This window comes from Diabrotica undecimpunctata, chromosome 6, assembly GCF_040954645.1.
Source record: "Diabrotica undecimpunctata isolate CICGRU chromosome 6, icDiaUnde3, whole genome shotgun sequence".
Classification (NCBI taxonomy): domain Eukaryota; kingdom Metazoa; phylum Arthropoda; class Insecta; order Coleoptera; family Chrysomelidae; genus Diabrotica; species Diabrotica undecimpunctata.
The window spans coordinates 16,466,171-16,485,318 of NC_092808.1; the positions used below are offsets into that span (position 1 = coordinate 16,466,171).

Here is a 19,148-nt window from a genome sequence, read left to right on the forward strand (position 1 = left end):
TAGTTTTATTAACCTTATTATATTTCCGGATTATTCGAATTTTCGATTTACCGGATCGCTTCCGGTCCCAGTTAGTCCGGTTAAACGAGGTTGTACTGTACCTAGAATTGTTTAAAAAGTACTAAACCGATCGAACCCATATTTCTCAAATATAGTAACTTTAAACGTTTTTATTGTTTATTTTAATGATTATTAACAATTATTGAAAAAATGCTTACTTTCGCAAGTTTAATTTGCAATAACTTTTTTGTTTACAAACATGTTTTATTAGACAATCTCATTTTAAAGAGAAAGTATTTTCAAGAAAGTCGTCTGTTAAACGTTCTTATCTAGAATGTGTATTTTTGTCACAATATTGAAATGAATGAAAAGCCGTTTTTTTTTTGCTTAAATATTAATAAAAAAACATGAAGCAGTAAAAATTTCGAGACACACGAGATGATATGCCTTTTCTATTGACTTCCAGATATTCCAGTTGAAAAATAGCGCCCAGTAATTTTTCAAGTGCTTTGTCGACAACCCTTTAAATAATTCCACCACTAAATTATTCAACATATTCGGAAAATATTCCACCAAAATATAATAAATACCTTTACATAAAAACTAAAATATAGGTTCTTGTACTTACTCAGATTCAACATTAATGGCATTGACAATTTCTTCCTTCGTAAGTGCCATAATTGTCTTTTTCTTAAATCCCCATAGATCTAATATACTTTTGACATAACACTCTTTCCTCATTGATTCGACAAAGCTGCAGTATAACGCAGGATTCATTTGGGAGCTTGGGTCTACACGAGTATCGTTATAGTCGAGTAATTTTAGAAGACTCGGTTCTACCTTCGGTATCCTAAAATATATAAATGTCTATTGCTTTATTATATTTTTCTTGTTTTTATTAAATTTTAAAAGGGTTATGGTAAGAATATGTTGCTTTCACTCGTATGTTTCGAACTATAAGAAGACTGTGTATAATGTCCTGCAAGATGTCGGAACGAACAACTACAAATCACGTGGTAGATGACTAGTTATAACCCCACAAAAATATCACCAACATTTTTAGCTAACGTCTTTATTAAAAAAGTGACACATCTTACAATTTGATACTAAAATTAGAAGACATTTTAGACATTACAAGTTTTATGAAAGTGTATGGATAAATTAATCTCAAGGGTGATATCTGGTGGTCTGATAAGTAAACTCCTTCGCCGATTAGGGTGCTACCATACACATAGGTATAATACAAATAGACTGACTGATGCGATACAGTCGAGTTCCCCCAGTGCAACAGAGAAAACTGACGCCAAGCAGTCACTACATCTCTTTCTAATGAGCCGGTTTATCGACCACGTGACCTTCTCATTGGTCATTTGTGTCACGTGGTCGATAAACCTGGCAAAGTAGAAAGATATGCTGGGACTGCTTTGCGTCAGTTTTCTCTGTCGTACTGGGGGAACGCGACCGTATTGTAGCACTCAGTCTATTTGTATTGTATGTCTAAAACATCTACGGTCTACGATCGGGTGTTACGATCTAAAAAAACCATTAGTTATAAAACCTCATAACCTTTTTTAGGCATACATGACAAATAGCGCGATGTAGCCATTAGTATAATTTTCAAAGCTGCATAAAGTTGACGTCATCCTTAAACATTATTATTTGAGAAATAAACCAAGGAAAGAAATAGTCCAGTCGTCAGAGTTGACCTCTAAAAATCATACGAACAAGCAGAATTTTGCTGAGAATGTCAATTTTAGGACCCCGAAAAGATACGCAAAACTTGCACTCATACGTTAAACAGCTTCCCCCGAAAACTCCACCTCGTAGGGAGGGAACCCGGCGGTAAAAATTAGATATCTTTTGATCAGAGAGTCCCATCAACAAAAGTCAAGATGTGTTTTAAAGATGAAGACTGCAGCATTCGTATGCAATTTTTGTACTTTGCCGCAAATGAATTCAGTTTCTATAAATCTGTTCAATAAATAAACGTTGCGTGATATTTGCCATTTTTTACGATTCTCATGAGATCAATAAAATTTATCACTTTCATTGACCGGTCGTAGTGGAATTTTTATTTCTAGAGACTAATCTTTAAAATCTATAGCATGAAATTTCGATTTTTAGTTTTGGGAACATGTCACGAAAAATTAACCCACGAAGACGGTATCGGGTTGAATTTATAGTTAAAGCTGTTTAGTTTTGAAAAACATACTTGTGTCATTGAAAAGTAGCAGTTTTAAACGTGTTATATCGTTTGTAATACACGTTATATCATTTGTAAGGATGTAGAGTTGTGTTATAGGCGTAATACCTTTTATCGGAACGACCCCATCTAGCGTCATAGACGGGAGATGGTTCTTGATAACTGGTCCTCATAAGACAATTAACTCTCACTTATGGCTCCACGTGCCACACCCCGGGCAACTGCGTTGGTCTGCAGGATAAACTAAGTGAGGGTAGCCAGATATGGCGAAAATTCCACCGAGCGATTGCGGGTATAAGGAATCCCACACTTACTGACCAACCGCTTCAAAATAATAAACATATCAAAAACCCAAAATAATGATAAAAGCCTGACAATTAACGGTAAAATTTTAGAACAAGTTGAAAACTACAATTATCTTAGTACAATAATTAACCACACAAATGATTACTCCAAAGAAATCAAAGTTCGAATAGAGAAAGCACGAACAAACTTCAATAACATGAGAAAAGTACTTTGTGCAAGAGAACTGAAATTAGACTTGAGAATTAGGCTGGCAAGGTGTTATATTTTCTCGACTCTGCTTTGCGGGATAGAAGTATGGACACTTAACGCGTCGACTACTAAAAAGTTGGAAGCATTTGAACTGTGGGTGTATAGAAGAATCCTGAAGATATCATGGACCTAGGATGTAACAAACAACGAAGTCATGAGAAGAGTCAACAAATGAATGGAAATATTGGAAACTATCAAGACACGAATACTGCAATACCTGGGGCATGTTATGCGTAGTAAAAGATACAACAACATAAGAGAAGTGTAGCAAGGAGAATAATCTCATGGGTGCGTAACTTGATGGAATGGTACAGATGCATAGCAATCGAACTATTCAGAGCGGCAGCATCTAAGATCAGAATAGCCATAATGATTACCAACCTCCTTCGAGGAGATGGCACATAAAGAAGAAGATCATTTGTAATATACAAGATACGAGACAAGCATCTCAGGAAAGCGTTTTTCGTTTCGTTACATTTTTTTCACTTGTGTACATGAATTTATCATAGATTGATTCGCCATAAAAACCATTTATTTTGTTCTTTAACTGTAACTTTCTTTCACCAAGAACTTACTTAGCGAGGTCTAACATATTTAATTTAATTTTTGCTTAACTTTCTTTGATTCCCTAACGTTCTATATTATATGTTTCTGCTTCTTTTGATTATATTTTTTTGGAAAAGATTTCTTATTGAATCATCTTGCAGGCTTTCAACTGTTATCTTTGTGGTGTATCCTGCTTTTTTATTTCTACTATATTATTTATTTACAATACTAATTTATTTCTGCGTTACAATTCAACGACTCGATGTAATTATTCAGGCCGACTACCTACACAATAAAAATTTCTCTATATATATATATATATATATATATATATATATATATATATATATATATATATATATATATATATATATATATATTAATGTGATATTAAAAGTCAGAGGTGCACCAAGAAATTAATTAGCTAATTAATTAATTAATTAACTTATCTATGCTTTACCTATCTATTCAATAATCAATATCTATGCTTTACATATGATAGGTAAGGTCTAAGGGATATCGGAATAATAGTCATATATGATAGAAAATTATATATTGAAATAAAATCCACACTCAAATATCTTAAACAAAAATATCTCATATAATGATTATCAAAAAAATTTTGTTCTACGTATGTGAACCTTCAAAATTTAATGTTATACACTATATAAATTAAAATTTCAAATCAAAATTGTTGTTCTATATCTTATGATAAATATTTCTATCTTTCCTGAAGCAATAAAAAAAACTTTGTTGATAAAGAAAAACTGCCGAATGGTGAAAAAAATATCTCTCCGATGATGAGTTGTCCAAATCCTTGTTCCTGGTAGCCTACACGATCTATTGTTAGCAGTTCCCTAGGTAATCAGCAATCTTACAACAAATTATTGCGAGCCTCTCGTCTTCAATGATCTCCTTCAGATACACGTATCGTTAAAAAAAACGCTAGCCTCTTCTCCTCTTGATAAACTGAATCTCTCGTTCCGGCCTGAACAGTGACTCTTGGAATATATAAGTAGAAAAGTATGACTTACAATATTTTACTGGATCAGCTTCCGTCAGGATACACTTAGTCCACGAAAACTCACAAACATTCACTTCTAATGCTTACTATCACTTGGGAACTGCCAAAGAACAACGACTGTTCGCCTTGCACATTTTGAAAAAAACTCATGATCTTTTTTTCCTCTAAAATCTAGCTAAACTCTCATTCATCTATCTCTCCCACTTTTTTTCACTCTTTGCCAATCAAAGTTCGTCATATTCATCCCCATTTAGATAACAAACAACAACCTTAACTACAATTATAACTTTCCTAAAAACTATTAACATGTTAATCGTTTCTACAAATTCTTAAAAACTAACGGAGAAATATAATTTCTAAATTCTACCCTATTGTCTTTATTCACTGTACAAGTCCATTTGGAAAACCCGGTCGTATTGTTCAATTCACTACGTTCACTCAAATATATTTTACAAAGAAAATAATTTATGCATATCTTAAATTTTGTTTACTACAGGTAATCCAAAGATAATGGACTTTATTTCTTTCATAGTTTATCAGTTGAAATATTTTGAATTATTATGTTTTATAATTTGAAATATATTAAGAGCAAACCAATATTATTTTTAATTTTACATAGTATAACAACTCTCCAGGATATCTTGAAAATCTATTTAGATGGTCTATTTAGTAATTTTAATTTTATCTTTGGCGGATAAAATGAATCATAACAATATATATATATATATATATATATATATATATATATATATATATATATATATATTTATTAACCGTTGTTCTGGAGTTCCGTAGAATCTTGATGACCTTTTTTTTGAACTTTCTCGAACGACATGGAACCAGGCAGGTTTTTACATTTACAGCTTAAATATTGAGTCATCTTTATCGTAACAATAACCTCTTTGATGGAATGGATTCAGAAAAAATAGTAAAATGGGTAAAAGCACATATCTTACACAGTGAGACTACCGAAAACAAGAGAAACTACCACAAATATTTAGAACATGTTTCAGAACTGTTATTATAAGCAAAATAAATAAAAGAACAATAATTACATAGGTAACTAAAAAAAGATAAAAAGTAGCATTTGCTAGTCTACATGAAACTTTATAGAAAGCGCCAATCAATGCAATACATGATTAAACAGCAGTATAAATTTAATAGATTAAATCAATACTTACAAAAAACATACGTCCTTAAGCGTTAAATTTTTAGAACTCTTCGAATTCCGAACCTCTTGGTCGAGTTGGTATAACTAAAAATTATAGTATCAATATTAAATATTATGTACATAATTTTTGTAGTTTGGTGTCTCGTAGCACCCATTCACCAGCCGCCACTGTTTTCTGTGTATAAATACACAGAAAACAGTGGCGGCTGGTCATAAATATCTCAATTTTCGAAAACTTACCCTTTGTATGTACTCTGGAGTAAGTACATCGTCACCCGTAAGCATAACCACTTCTTCTTGGTACGCAATTTGTAAGGATTTCATAAGCCATTCTGAGTCTTTAACGAAAGATGAATCTGGAGGAACCCAAAGTTTAAGAGGATTCTTTTCTTGGCGAAACCGTATAAATCCTAAAGCGCTTACAAGTACTACTATCCAACATATCACAATTGTTCTTTTTGGGTGTTGTCCAATATATAATCCTAACCTAAAAAAATAGAATACAATTAATCAGAATTATGAAGAATAAATGTTTTTGTCATATTATCAGATATTCTATAATAGCAGCGTCAGTTAGAAAGCAGTGTTGGTCTTACGGCGCGCAGCGATGCCGCTCATGTCAGCACAAGGGTAGGTATGTGGTAGTTTGGCGATAGACTGAGGAATCAGATCCGTACGCGCTTCGTTTCAAAAATATTTACTTATTAATTTAATTGAGTCAACTAAGAGAACAAACAAAAAAAAATTAATTCTATAAAAAATGCATGTATACATAAAATATATAATACGTCGTAAATACTTATATACATATACACAAAAAAATGCAAGTAGTTTACCCTATACGACACGATAAAAAAATAAATGAGCATTAAATCTGAGATATTTCTCGTTAATTAATACTAATCGCAATCCATGTGTAAATCGACCTCATCCTCTGAATCATCTCCTATATTAATTATCACCGGTTCAATATTTTCCTGCAAATTGTTCATCGCAAACATTTTTTCTTCTACTTTCTTGACGTGGTTCACATAATTATGCCACTGCTCTTTAGATACGCGTTGATAAGCTTCTTTTATTAACCGTTCTACCATTTTTTCTTTAAAATCGACGTTGTTTGAATCCACATACCTTTTCAATTGACGCCACACCTTCTCAATCGGGTTCACCTCGCAATGGTTAGGAGGCAATCTCAAAATCTTAACGCCATATTTTTCCGCAATTGTTTCAATTTTGTACTTGCCGTACTCGTCTCTAAATGCCGCCACAGTATCCAGTAATTCACTTTTTAGGTAATCTTTCTCGAAAAAAATGTTCTTTCGATTAGCCAATCCTTGATTTGCCTTTTGTTCCACAATTTTCCCCCGTCCATTTCGTCGTGGTAATCAGCGGTTCCCTTCTTGACCAAGAAAGTCAATTCGGGCCATGCCACAAAACCAGTTTCGCTTCCAGCATAAAGAAGAACAAACCGAGGACCTCTTTGGGTGGGAGCTTTCAGTGCAGTAGAGAGCCCTTTTAGGAAGGCATCTCGTGGATTCTTAGTCGTTTTGTCCCTCCATTCCTTTTTGACTGAAGCACCAACGTTAGTCCAATACTCATCGATATAAACAAGGTTTACCTTCTTCCTCAATGTTTTTATTTGTCTGAGGTAGGGGAGAGTAGGGCTCCTTCAGACATAAAAATTTGAACTGTCATATCACTCTAAATACCTCACCAAATAAAGAAAGAAAATATTCATAAAATACATTGTTCACCCAACTTTCACTGTATATATGCTATTAATATTAAACCGTATACTTGTAAAAAAAATCAAAACCACTTTTTCAAAAACGTCTGAAGGTGCCCCACTTGGGGGCACCTTCAGACAGGGAATGGGGCAGCTTCAGACACAATTGGAAAAATGAAAATAAATGTTTTAGAAATTATTTATTACAATATTTAAAACTATATTATGATACTAATCAAACCCCTAATGCATATTGAAGTTTTCCAATGAAACTGAAAAAGATAATAATGATTTCTGTCGCTTTGTACCCTGCTCAGAAGGAGTTGGAAAAAGGGCTACAATTTCTGATAAAGAAGCACTAGAGCTATCTGGTACGATGGGGTAGAAAAATTTATAATTTACTTTAGATGACATTCTCAAAAATGAAATTTCAACATCCCATCATCACATTTACCAATGATTCTCCCAACATAGTACATATCTTTTTGTTTTACAGTCCCAAATTTAACCAGCACAAAATCTTCAATTTTCAATTCACTCCTGTCCAAATTTTTCTGTGGTTCTTCTAATACTTTATCATCAGAGTTTTTGCCATTTTCATCATCAGTTGTCTTCTCATTTTCTAGTAGTTTTCTTTTCGTAGATTTAGTACGTTCAGCATTAGAGTTGGTGGTTTTCTTTGTTTTTTCATTGATCTGTTTTTCTGCTTTTCTGGGGTGTTAGTTATTATTCTACTTTTCCCCTTTTCTCTTGGTTTCTTGGAACTAGTATTAAGTTTCGATTTTGGATATCCTCGTATCTCCATAGGACTTAAATAGCAGTCAGGCTGTTGAGAGGGCATAGGCGTAGAGTTTTGGCAGCTTGATGTTGATGGAGTGTCTATTGGTTGCTGAAAATTTTCGCTTGAAATTTGGGGAGATGAGGGTGGTGTTTCAGATTCTAAAATTGGTATACTTGCAGCTAGTTGGAATGTTAGAGGTTCATCAGGAAGAATTTCGTCTGGAGGATTAGGTCCCTCACTGACCAAACTGGGAGCAAACATATGGTCGGCGAAAATGTGCCTGTCAACTGGAAATATTCCTATTTTTTGAAAGAATTTATAATGCTCTAGTAGCATGGCACGGCTATGTGCTATTCCAACACATGCGGCCAGGTGACAGATTCCAAAACGTTGGCCTGGGTTAGACTTCAACCATGAATCAATTGCAGCATTATAATATGTTTTAAAAGGTTTCATCAATCCCACATCCAGTGGTTGCATCATGTGGGTACAATGGGGTGGAACTGTTAGAATATGCACGCCATTAGCTCTTGCTAGTTCTATTGCCTCAATTGACAAGTGGCTCTAATGATTGTCGCAAATTAGAAGCATTCTTCTCTTTTCAGAGGAACCTGAACATTTTATAAAGTCATCACATCACATGAACTAAATTGGAAGTGGTCATCCAACCTGACTGATGAGCCAAACCCAAGGTCCCGTTTGGCGCTCCATTTATTATGTGGCTCTTGAAGTGCACTCTCGGATACTAGAGCAGAAGGTATTGTATCTCCAGCTGCATTTATAAACAAAACTGTAGTAACCAGAGTTCCTCTCTCACCACTTACAGCAGCTGCTACTTGTTTTTGGCCTTTTTGTGAAATCACACGAGAAGGTTCTTGGTTAGTTTCAGTTTTTGTTTCATCCATATTCCAAATCCTGGACGAGTCACAGAGTTCTGGGTATCTTTTGATTAATTTTTCATAATTATTAAAAAAGCATTCACAGTATGTTTGTTAAATAAAATTGCACGTGCAATACTGCATCCTTCAGCAGCACGGAGAGATAATCTTGGATGGCGTTTCATAAAACCGTATAGCCAGTCCTTTCCTGCCATTCTTGGAGCTTCCCAGTTTTTAGGACAGTCAATATTGTTCATTTTGGTCATCTCATGTGCTAGTTTTCGAGTTTCTAGATTGTTAAAACCATAAAACATTTTTGAACACTTAATTAAATATAATTACTATTTAAATGGGAATAAACCACAATTAAAGGTTAAAGTACGTTTATTGACGTTTCAATTTCCACTTCGGAAATCATTCTCAAAATACGAACAATGCGGCATACAAGATATAGTGAGATGGGATAGGCAAAAAACAAGAGAATGGTGCAATAATTTCAATAAAAGTTTAAAAGTTTTAAATTGCAAACATGTCCCGCACTTGAACTTGACATTTGAGGACTTACATATCAGTTAGTTACCTAGTTTGTAGCTATGTTAATTTTATTACGGGAATTATTAATGTATTACCACAATTAATTACTTTTAAATTACATACCATTTTAATTACCTACTTACTAATTTGTTCAATTACGTTCAAAGATTACGTTCATGACCTCATAAATAATAACGTTAACATGCTAACTAGCACTATCATCATTTCAATTTTATTTATCAAGGAAGGGAAACACTATTGTTATAAAATAATATCCAATAGAATATAAATTAAGTTTTAAACATCAATATTGATATCCTTGAAAATGTTGAAGCAATTTATATTTCAAATGCAACTATTGTTTTTAGAAACGAATTCATTGCATCATAAATTGGACTATAAAATCTTTAAAGATATCATCTTTTCTTCTCGCGAATTTGTATCTCCGTTTTAACAGTAGTATTTTTTTTTCTTATACATTCTTTTTATATTTTTTTGCCTATATCCCTATACTTTTCCTAGTGACATTTCTCAGTAGGCTACTTTTGTATCATATCAATATTAATCTTCTTCATACACAATCTAAATTTCGTTCAATATCTGTATCCCTCTATCTGTAGAGTAGGGAGGGCGTGTTAATTTCCACAGCACTTAGGTCACAATTGACCCATTGTGCATCCTCCCAGGGAGCTGTCACCCTTAGCTCTTTGTCAATCCTGCCATTTCTAAGAAGGTGGACAAGTCACCAGGAGACATCTCTCTTATGTGGGCAGGTGTGGGCCAAGACTCGCCGAACGCGTACTCTCGTATTAACGATAACTCCGGGCATTGACATAAGACATGCTCTACAGTTTCATCTTCTCGTTCACACTTCCTGCATAGATGTGTGTCTACTAGCCCCAGTGTGTGGAGATGTTTGCTTAGTGGACAATGACCAGTTAAAAAACCAACTGTCAAGCGTAGGTTTTTCCTGGTCATTTCCAAGTACTTTTTTGATGCTGAGTTTTCAAGGTTACTTAGTGTTACCCTAGCAAGTCTACATCCTTGCCCTTGTTCCCATCTTTTCACGGTTTCACGGACCAACTAAAAAGATGCCCAGGTCCTAAGAGTCTTAGGCCTGCCGCCTTCCTAGCCAATTGGTCAGCAATGCGGTTGCCTTTATTCCTACTATGTCCTTTAACCCACCTGAGGATGATGGTAGTACCATTCGAAGCTTGAGTTAGTGACTCGTGACTCTCCATTACTAAACCTGATGTGACACGTGGTCTATTCAAGGTTAGTAGCGCTTGTCTGATATATGTGCAGATTATTATAGTTTTCCCGGCTATACCTTTTTGGGTTATCTCTTTTGCGATTATAGAGATACCAGCCAGTTCTGTCTGAACTGCGCTGGCATTTTTGCCCATACCCCACTTTATTTTGGAGCCATCGGTGTATATGCAATACGCATTGCATATACACCGATGTGTTCCGATGTGTTTCGATTTTATAGGGTTTGTCAAAGACAAACTTTGGTTTAACTTAGTCACAGCCTGCCAGCGCATCCAGCTCTCTCCGCCAGAAACGAGTTCTCAATTGTCCCATTCCTACATCAAGGTTTGCACCAGCTGAGCGCAGTCGCATCATTGTCACCAGCGCCATTTCTTTGACATACATGTCTAGAGGCGTGATGCCAATGACCAATTTGATTGCAACATTTGGTGTTGTTTTCATGGCACCTGTTATATTTACGCAAGCCATCCGCTGAATATGGTTTAGTTTGGTAATTGCTGTTGCCTGTAGCACTTTTGGTGCAATAGCTCCATAAGTTAGCATTGGCCTAATGACAGCAGTGTAGACCCAGGCGATCACCCTGGATGAAAGGCCCCAGGTGCGTCCAACCGTTCGTCGACACTGCTCATAGGCAATATATATGCTCTTTTAGCTCTACCATCTAAGTGTGAGTTCCATGTTAACTGTTAAGGGTAATACCAAGGTACTTGTTGGTCAACCAGGGTGTCTAGAACTATCTTCCTATGAACTATCGTTTTCAAGGGAAAGGATGTTAGGCTAATTGGTCGGAAAGTCTTTGGTAGGGTATAGTCCATCCTACCTAGTTTTGGTATGAAGACCACAAGTAGCTCTCTCCACTTAAGAGGGATATATCTCAGATCCAAAGAGGCTCTGAATATTCTCACAAGGTGCGGCAGAAGGATACCCAGTCCCCACCGTAGTAGGGCTGGATATATGCCGTCAGGCCCTAGTGGTTTGAAAGGGGTGAAGCACAATATGGCCCATTTTACCTTTTCCTCATTCATTGTTCTGGCGAGATGCCAGTTTGGTACGTTCAATATTTTGTTTCGAACGTTATACGAACTGCTTCAATTCTGGAATTGATCTATTTACTTGGGTCTAGTTTGGTCTGTAATGTAGCATCCCTGACATTTAATGTACTTTCCCAATCTTTTGTTGATCTTTATGTAGGGAAGCATTGTTGTAAGACTGACGACTTAATATCACAAATTTTGTCTTAGAAACATTCATTTTTAGACCCATTTCTCTTTCTGTCGAATCAACACAATCCAACAAATTTTCAAGGCCTTAGAGACTATCACATAAGATAGCAAGATATCGTCAGCGTATCAAAGATTATTAATCAGTTCAGCATTGATTTTCATTCCAACATATTTTTGCTAATCCTATTTGAAAATTATATCCGAATAGATATTAAATAACAGTGGGGATAGAATGAATCCCTGTCTGACACCTATTTAAATGTAATATTCGTCGGTTAATCCCATCGACTCAAAGGACTGCTTCCTGCTTCCATATAAGTTTTTTTTTCTATAATACGTAGATCGCTACCATCAATGCTTTTCGTTTTGAATATGTTCAAAATCTTTACGTTGGTAGCGGAATTTTTGGAGAATTACATTTAAGCCAAAAAGTACACGGGTACCTAGCGTATTCCTCAATCCAAACTGGGTTTCATTTAGTTTCTTCCGTGAATAATGCGAAGAAAAATTTTTAATGTGTGGCTCATCACACTAATTAATCTGTATTCTTGGTATATTTTGTTCGTTATTGTTTCGGAATCGCTATAAAAACAGCCTCAGCCATTCCTCAGGAATTTGACCAGTAGTATACACACTGAGAAATGACTATGATATTATATTTATAGCCACTATACAGAACATATTTATTTAAAATGCCATATAATTGAGATTGTAGCAACTATTTATAATTTATTATAAAATTTATCGTTATTGTAAACTTTACTTGACAATTCAATTATTCCTGACATTTTGTATTTTGTTAATATTTGCTCAGTTCCGTAAAAATACTTCATAATGTTGTAAGTTATTTAAGAAAATTCATTGTAGTATGTATGTAGTTCAACTAGATAAACGAGTGTGTTTAATATAAATGTATGGTCTACCTACGTGAAGGTTATTAAAGTTGAAATAAGTATCTGTGTTAACAATCAAAATTAGAAACACTTCTCAATATTAGTTTTAGAACGCAAATATTTATACAACATAGTTTTGTTTTTTTTTAATTGTGGAATACACTTATCCAGCTTTGAGATAAAAGCATTACCATCTAATCTTGATTGAATTACAGATCGTATAATGCTATCCAATACAAAATGAAATACTGACAATCGATTTTCTTGTAACGAAAAACAGCTCAAGGTGATCAAAGAGAAGAAGATCAGATGGTAAAATAATAAGCCTATCGTGCACAGAAACATTACAAAGTACTCGTTGCTCATTCTCGGAGCGATAGTCCGAAAACGTTCTAAACTTGATCCTTTTGGTTTTTAAATTTAATTTAATTAAATATACCAACTACAACAGACGTGTTTTAATTGTATGTTTCAGTTTTTTAACTATATCGTATACAGCCAACTCCTGGGGATTATCCCTTTTTAAAAGTAATATTATTTAAACATGTCCTTGGGTATAGCTAAAATAATGACAACTTCATATTTTTTAATAAAAAAAGGTTTAAAGGGCAAAACAAAAATGACTATGTCCAACAGATCGTCCATAACATACGCAGCAGTAATTGGGCTAATTTTTCCTTACTTAGGTATTACAAAAATTTGTTTATAATATTTATTTTCTAATTAAAAATAACTGCTATCAAATAAGAAAATAATTATAAACGTATCTATATCTACTGCACACTGTTTGCCAATATCAATACAATGTCTCAGTCACTGTCGGTGAAATGCGACCAGAAATTTAGGTACCACGCCGAACGAGAAAGACAGTGGCCTTGAGGTCAAAAATGTGACAGAACAGCAAGGCATTTTTTAAAAATTGCAAAATTTTGTTCTGTCACATTTTTGACCTCAAGGCCACTGTCGTTTCTCGTTCGGCGTGGTACCTAAATTTCTGGTCGCATTTCACCGACAGCGACTGAGAAGCTTAAGAGTGGTAACTTCATTATATATATTTTTTAAATATCTACAATTCAATTTTAATAATGTTACCTAAAGTTAAAATCAAATTTAAATAATTATATACTGTTGGAAGTGCATCATATGATCTTTTTGGTTCTCTATAAATTAATGTTTTTTACTTAAGTTTTTTCACATATTTTTTATATACATGTACCATTACCACATGTCTTTTGGTGTGCTAAGTTGAGTTAATTTGTAAACTGTATTTAGTTCAATTAATTGTCTATACAACATAATATTTAATGTCCATTATCATAAGCTTCTTTACACATTTTATATCTTTGACTGCTACATATCTTTTTAAGGTAACCTACTTATAATAACTTTTTCATGGATGTTTGGTTTTTCATATTGTTCTTTTTAGATGAACCGATGATGCTTCTTGAAAACGTCTTCAATAAATAGATGAAGTAGACACCTTCTTTGTCTTTTATTTCTCCACTGAAAAACCCACCACTCTTCGAGTGTTCCTTAGTTTATATTGGATTGACGGTCGTACTCCTTTTCTCGATATATATATATATATATATATATATATATATATATATATATATATATATATATATATATATACTACAGACCCTCATCATACGAAAGCTTTTCTTCCTTACATCAAAAGAAGACATCGAAGAGGATGTCGAAAGGTCACGCAATGATAATCGACGCCGTTCAACGCGGAAGACTGTTAAGTTTAATATTAATTCCTGTCTAGTATTAATCTTAGATCTACGTTTAATATATATATATATATATATATATATATATATATATATATATATATATATATATATTGGATCGCATGACAAAAAGATATAATTTTAAGAATTCATAGAGGATGTCTATTCCAGAAGGGAATGTATAAGGAATGAATATATAATCAATAGAGTAAGACCTGGTACACAGACGGATTCAAGACTGTAAATGGTGTGGGAGCAGGAATATACTTCAAAAATCGAAGAATTAGCAAAACCTCTGCCTTGGAGAAGAATTGCACCGTTTTCCAAGCGGAGATTTATACGATACTGTAATCTACAAAGAGAAATAATGAGAGAGATCTCATATTGCCTGAGAGTCAAGCTGTCTGAAGGTACTGTCGTGTCTGAAAGTGACGTGCAGACTGGTGTGGGACTGCATCTGAGAACTGAATAAACTGGGAGGCCAGACTAATGTTGAGCTTGTCTGAGTACTAGGGCGTCGAAGGCAATGAAAATGCAGATCAATTTGCTAAAAGAGGATCGCACTAATCAAACGGACCAGATGTGGCCAAGGAAGTACCAAAGGCTACAGAGGACTGGACCCGAAAACGTCATGAGCGATGTTAAAAGAGATTCTGTGGACCATGTACAAAAAGAACAAAATAACTGCTCCATTTGGACAGGAATAAACTGAGAAAAGTAACAGGAATGTTGGCGAAGTGCTGGACTGCAAAAGACGGAAACTATATGGGTAGTCAAGGAGAGACCCTGGTATATTAAGAACACACCAAGAAAAAGAAAAGGTACACACTTCTAAAGGGTAGAAAAATTCTAGACTAGGTGTAACAACAAGGGGCAGCTAACACAACAAGCTTCATTTTCAGCAATACGACGTTCGACAAGTTCGTTAGCACTTTTATGTTCGCGGTCACCACTATCACAATTTTTATTTAAAAGTGTTTATTATGTAATATAATCAAAATCAAATTAAATCATATCGCTTTGTTTATTTACATTAAAAATTGTACTCTACACTGTCCTTTTAAAAACAAAAACATTCAAAAGAATGACAGATATAATATTGTTTATTATTGTGATAATATTACAGTAATACATTGATAAATTTATCAAAACAGTTTGATACTTCCTTATATGACACTTCAACATTTATTTAATTGAATCATCCGCATAAAACACGCAATATTATGGCGGAGGAAAGATATAGCAACCAGGTAAAGGAGTTACGGGTAAAAAGTACGAGTTACGAGTAAAAAGAGTGAGAATGTACGATGTTGAACACTCCACAATTTCAGACAAACATACACTTTTAAACTTCGTGTCTGTGTTTAAAAATAATTATGAAAAGCAACAATCATCAAAGATTTAGAAAATGTCATTTTCAAGAGATTTTTGCAGCAACGTGCTCTGGGAAACCCCAATTCGGGTCCTATTCTTTGTGAAAAAGCTAAGATCGTAGCTGAGAAGCTTGGTTTTAAGAAATTTTAAGATCAGGCATCATGTCTGTGAATTAAGACATTGTCCGTCATTTGCGCCTTTGACGTAAGCGGCGAGAAGTTATCAGCAGACTACAAAGCTGTAGAAGAATTTATAGAAAAATTTAAAGTTGTAGCAGACTCCTACGATCCTGAGTTTTTGCACAACGCCGATGAAATATTTCTTGTTCTTTGGGGGGGGGGGGGTCTGTCTAAAACAACTTTAGCTTCTAAAAAGGAGTGTAGTACTCCCGAACATAAAGTTAGTAAAGACCGTGTTACGGTGCGAACTGAGCGAATTGTACGGGACTACGGGAAGCTATAAAATACCGCTTCTGTTGATAGGAAAGTCAAGAGCATTTAAAAATGTGAAAAGGCTTCCCCTTTTTTATAAAAACCAATACAAGGCTTGGATGACTTCAGCATTGTTTACCGAGTGGTATGGCGACATTTTTATCTCTGAAGTGAAAAAGTACCAAAAATATCTTGGAAAAGAAGACAGTAAAATGCTTTTGATTATTGTTAATGCACCAAGTCATCCCACCGAAGAATTGTTGGAAAGAGTCAATGGCCAGTTTACAACAATGTTTTTACCCCAAACGTTACAAGCTTGCTGCAACCAATGGACCAGTCTGTTATCGAAACAATTAAACAAACGCAGTTATAGAAAGCAACTTTTAGGGAAACTTTTGGTAGAGGGCGAAGACGAAAGTGTGTTGGTTAACCATAAAAAATTAAAATTGAAAGATTGCGCTTACATGGTGGCGGAAGCTTGTAGCTTGGTTAATGCTTACGACGTGCGTGGAACAAGTTGAAAATCATATCAGCTGATGATGCAGGAGATGATAAAAATGACTTGCCACTTGAGGAATCATCTTCTTTTTATGCCGTCCCCATTAACGGAGGTTGGCGACCACATTTCTAAAAGTTTCTCTGTCTTTAGCAATGTGGAATAATTCGTCTACAGTCATGTTTGCCCAGTCTCGAATATTTCGCAGCCATGACTTCCTCTTTCTACCTACTCCCTTTTTGCCATCGACTCTACCCTGAATGATGACCTGCAGAAGACTATATTTGTCATTCCTCAGTATGTGTCCAAGGTATGCAGTCTTGCGTACTTTTATTGTTCTCAACATTTTTTTGTCTCGACCCATCCTTCTCAGCACTTCCTCATTGGTGACCCTGGCAGTCCATGGAATGGTCAACATTCTCCGGTATATCCAAAGTTCAAAGGCTTCAAGCTTCTTAACTATTTGCGCTTTTAACGTCCATGTTTCTACGTACAATAGTTTAGACCAGACGTAACATTCAACAAACCTCAGTCTCAGCCCAGTATTCAGATTTTTGTCACAGAACAATTGCTTGAATTTTAAGAACGCTGCCCTTGCCATTTCTATTCGTATCCTGATCTCTTGGTCTGGATCTAATTCTGTGTTGATGTGAGCTCCCAGATATTTACATTTTGTCCCTCTCTCTATTTGCTGTTCACCAAGAGTTAGTTGTTCATTATTTATTGGACTTCTTGATACTATCATAAATTTGGTCTTATCTGTGTTGATGTCAAGTCCGATTTGAATGCATTCACTATTTATTGCATCTAGTAAAGTTTGTAGTTCTTCTATACTCTCAGCCATAATTATCGTGTCATCTGCAAATCTCATGGTGTTTACGATTTTTCCACCAATTCTTATTCCCTCTTTTCTTTCCCATAAGGCTTTCTGAATATGACCTGTGAGTACACGTTGAAAAGCGTCGGAGACAAGACGCATCCTTGCCTGACCCCTCTCGCAATCGGTATATTATTTGTTTCTATATCGTTCACCTTTACTACTGCTTTCTGGTTCCAGTATAAAGCCTTAATAAACTCAATGTCTTTTTTGTCTAAATTGATGTTTTTTAATTCATCTATTAACTTCATATGCTGCACTCGGTCAAAGGCCTATAAAGTCTATGAAGCATACATATGCACTTTTGTTATATTCGCGACATTTCTGCAAGTGTACCGTCAACGCAAATAATGCCTCTCTTGTACCCATGCCTCATCTGAAGCCAAACTGCGGTTGATCTATCTGCTTCTCACATTTCTTATACATTCGGTTTTGAACAATTTTCAAGAGAATCTTTAAAGGTTGGCACATTGGGCTTATCAATCTATAGTCATTACATGATTTGGGATCATTGTTTTTTGGTAGAGGTAAAAATATCGACTTAAGCCATTCCTCCGGGATGTTACCCTCTACATATATCTGGTTGAGAATTCGGGTGAGTCTCTTTATATTACCGTCATCTAAGGCTTTTAACAGTTCAACTGGAATTTGATCAGGACCCGGTGCTTTTCCTTGTTTTGCATTATGTAGGGCATTCTTTACTTCTGAGGGTAAAATTTATACTTATTGTTTTTCTTCACCTATATCTTGTTCATTTTCCCTCTCGTAATGGAATAGATTGATTATATACTGTTCCTATGAATTTTGATTTTTTGTAAAATAAATAAAAATTATAATATGTAAATAAAATAAAAGTCATTGTTTCCTGAACATCTTGGTCAAAGTAAGAGGTTATGATTATCGTGATCCGTTTTTGGGCAGCCAAGTCACGCATCCGCTTGACAATAAGAAGTTTAATGTAGTCACATTCGGGCTGACGCTCCATCCACTTCAATGCAGTTTCGAGACCAGCAAATGCTTGAGGAATTAAGAAACATTATTTTAAAAATTCCTATTTGTTGAGAAGTTAGCGCTAAAGATATAGGATAGTGTGTGATTGATCAGACCTTAGATATCAAATATTCTAAATAATGATGAGCTTATTGAAAGTTTGACAGAAGAAAATGTCGAGGAAGAAGAGGACATTAATGTTAAAGTTTAAGCGTACACGAGACCATCAGCAAGTGAAGCATTTGCTGGTCTCGAAACTGCATTGAAGTGGATGGAGCGTCAGCCCGAATGTGACCACATTAAACTTCTTATTGTCAAGCGGATGTGTGACTTGGCTGCCCGAAAACGGATCACGATAATCATAACAGCTTACTTTGACCGAGATGTTCAGGAAACAATGACTTTTATTTTATTTACATATGATAATTTTTATTT

General features: G+C 34.8%; 1 protein-coding gene across 1 annotated transcript in view; it reads right to left on the bottom strand.

Moving 5' to 3' along the window:
• Positions 1 to 19,148, bottom strand: part of LOC140443191 (patched domain-containing protein 3-like) — a 104,850-nt gene that overhangs the window by 57,012 nt on the left and 28,690 nt on the right. Inside the window, exons 2-4 of the mRNA XM_072534300.1 lie at positions 5,740 to 5,986; positions 5,510 to 5,583; positions 629 to 850 (exon numbers count right to left, since the gene is read on the bottom strand). Coding sequence (XP_072390401.1) covers positions 629 to 850; positions 5,510 to 5,583; positions 5,740 to 5,986 — 543 coding nt within the window. The remainder of the gene's footprint in view (positions 1 to 628; positions 851 to 5,509; positions 5,584 to 5,739; positions 5,987 to 19,148) is intronic.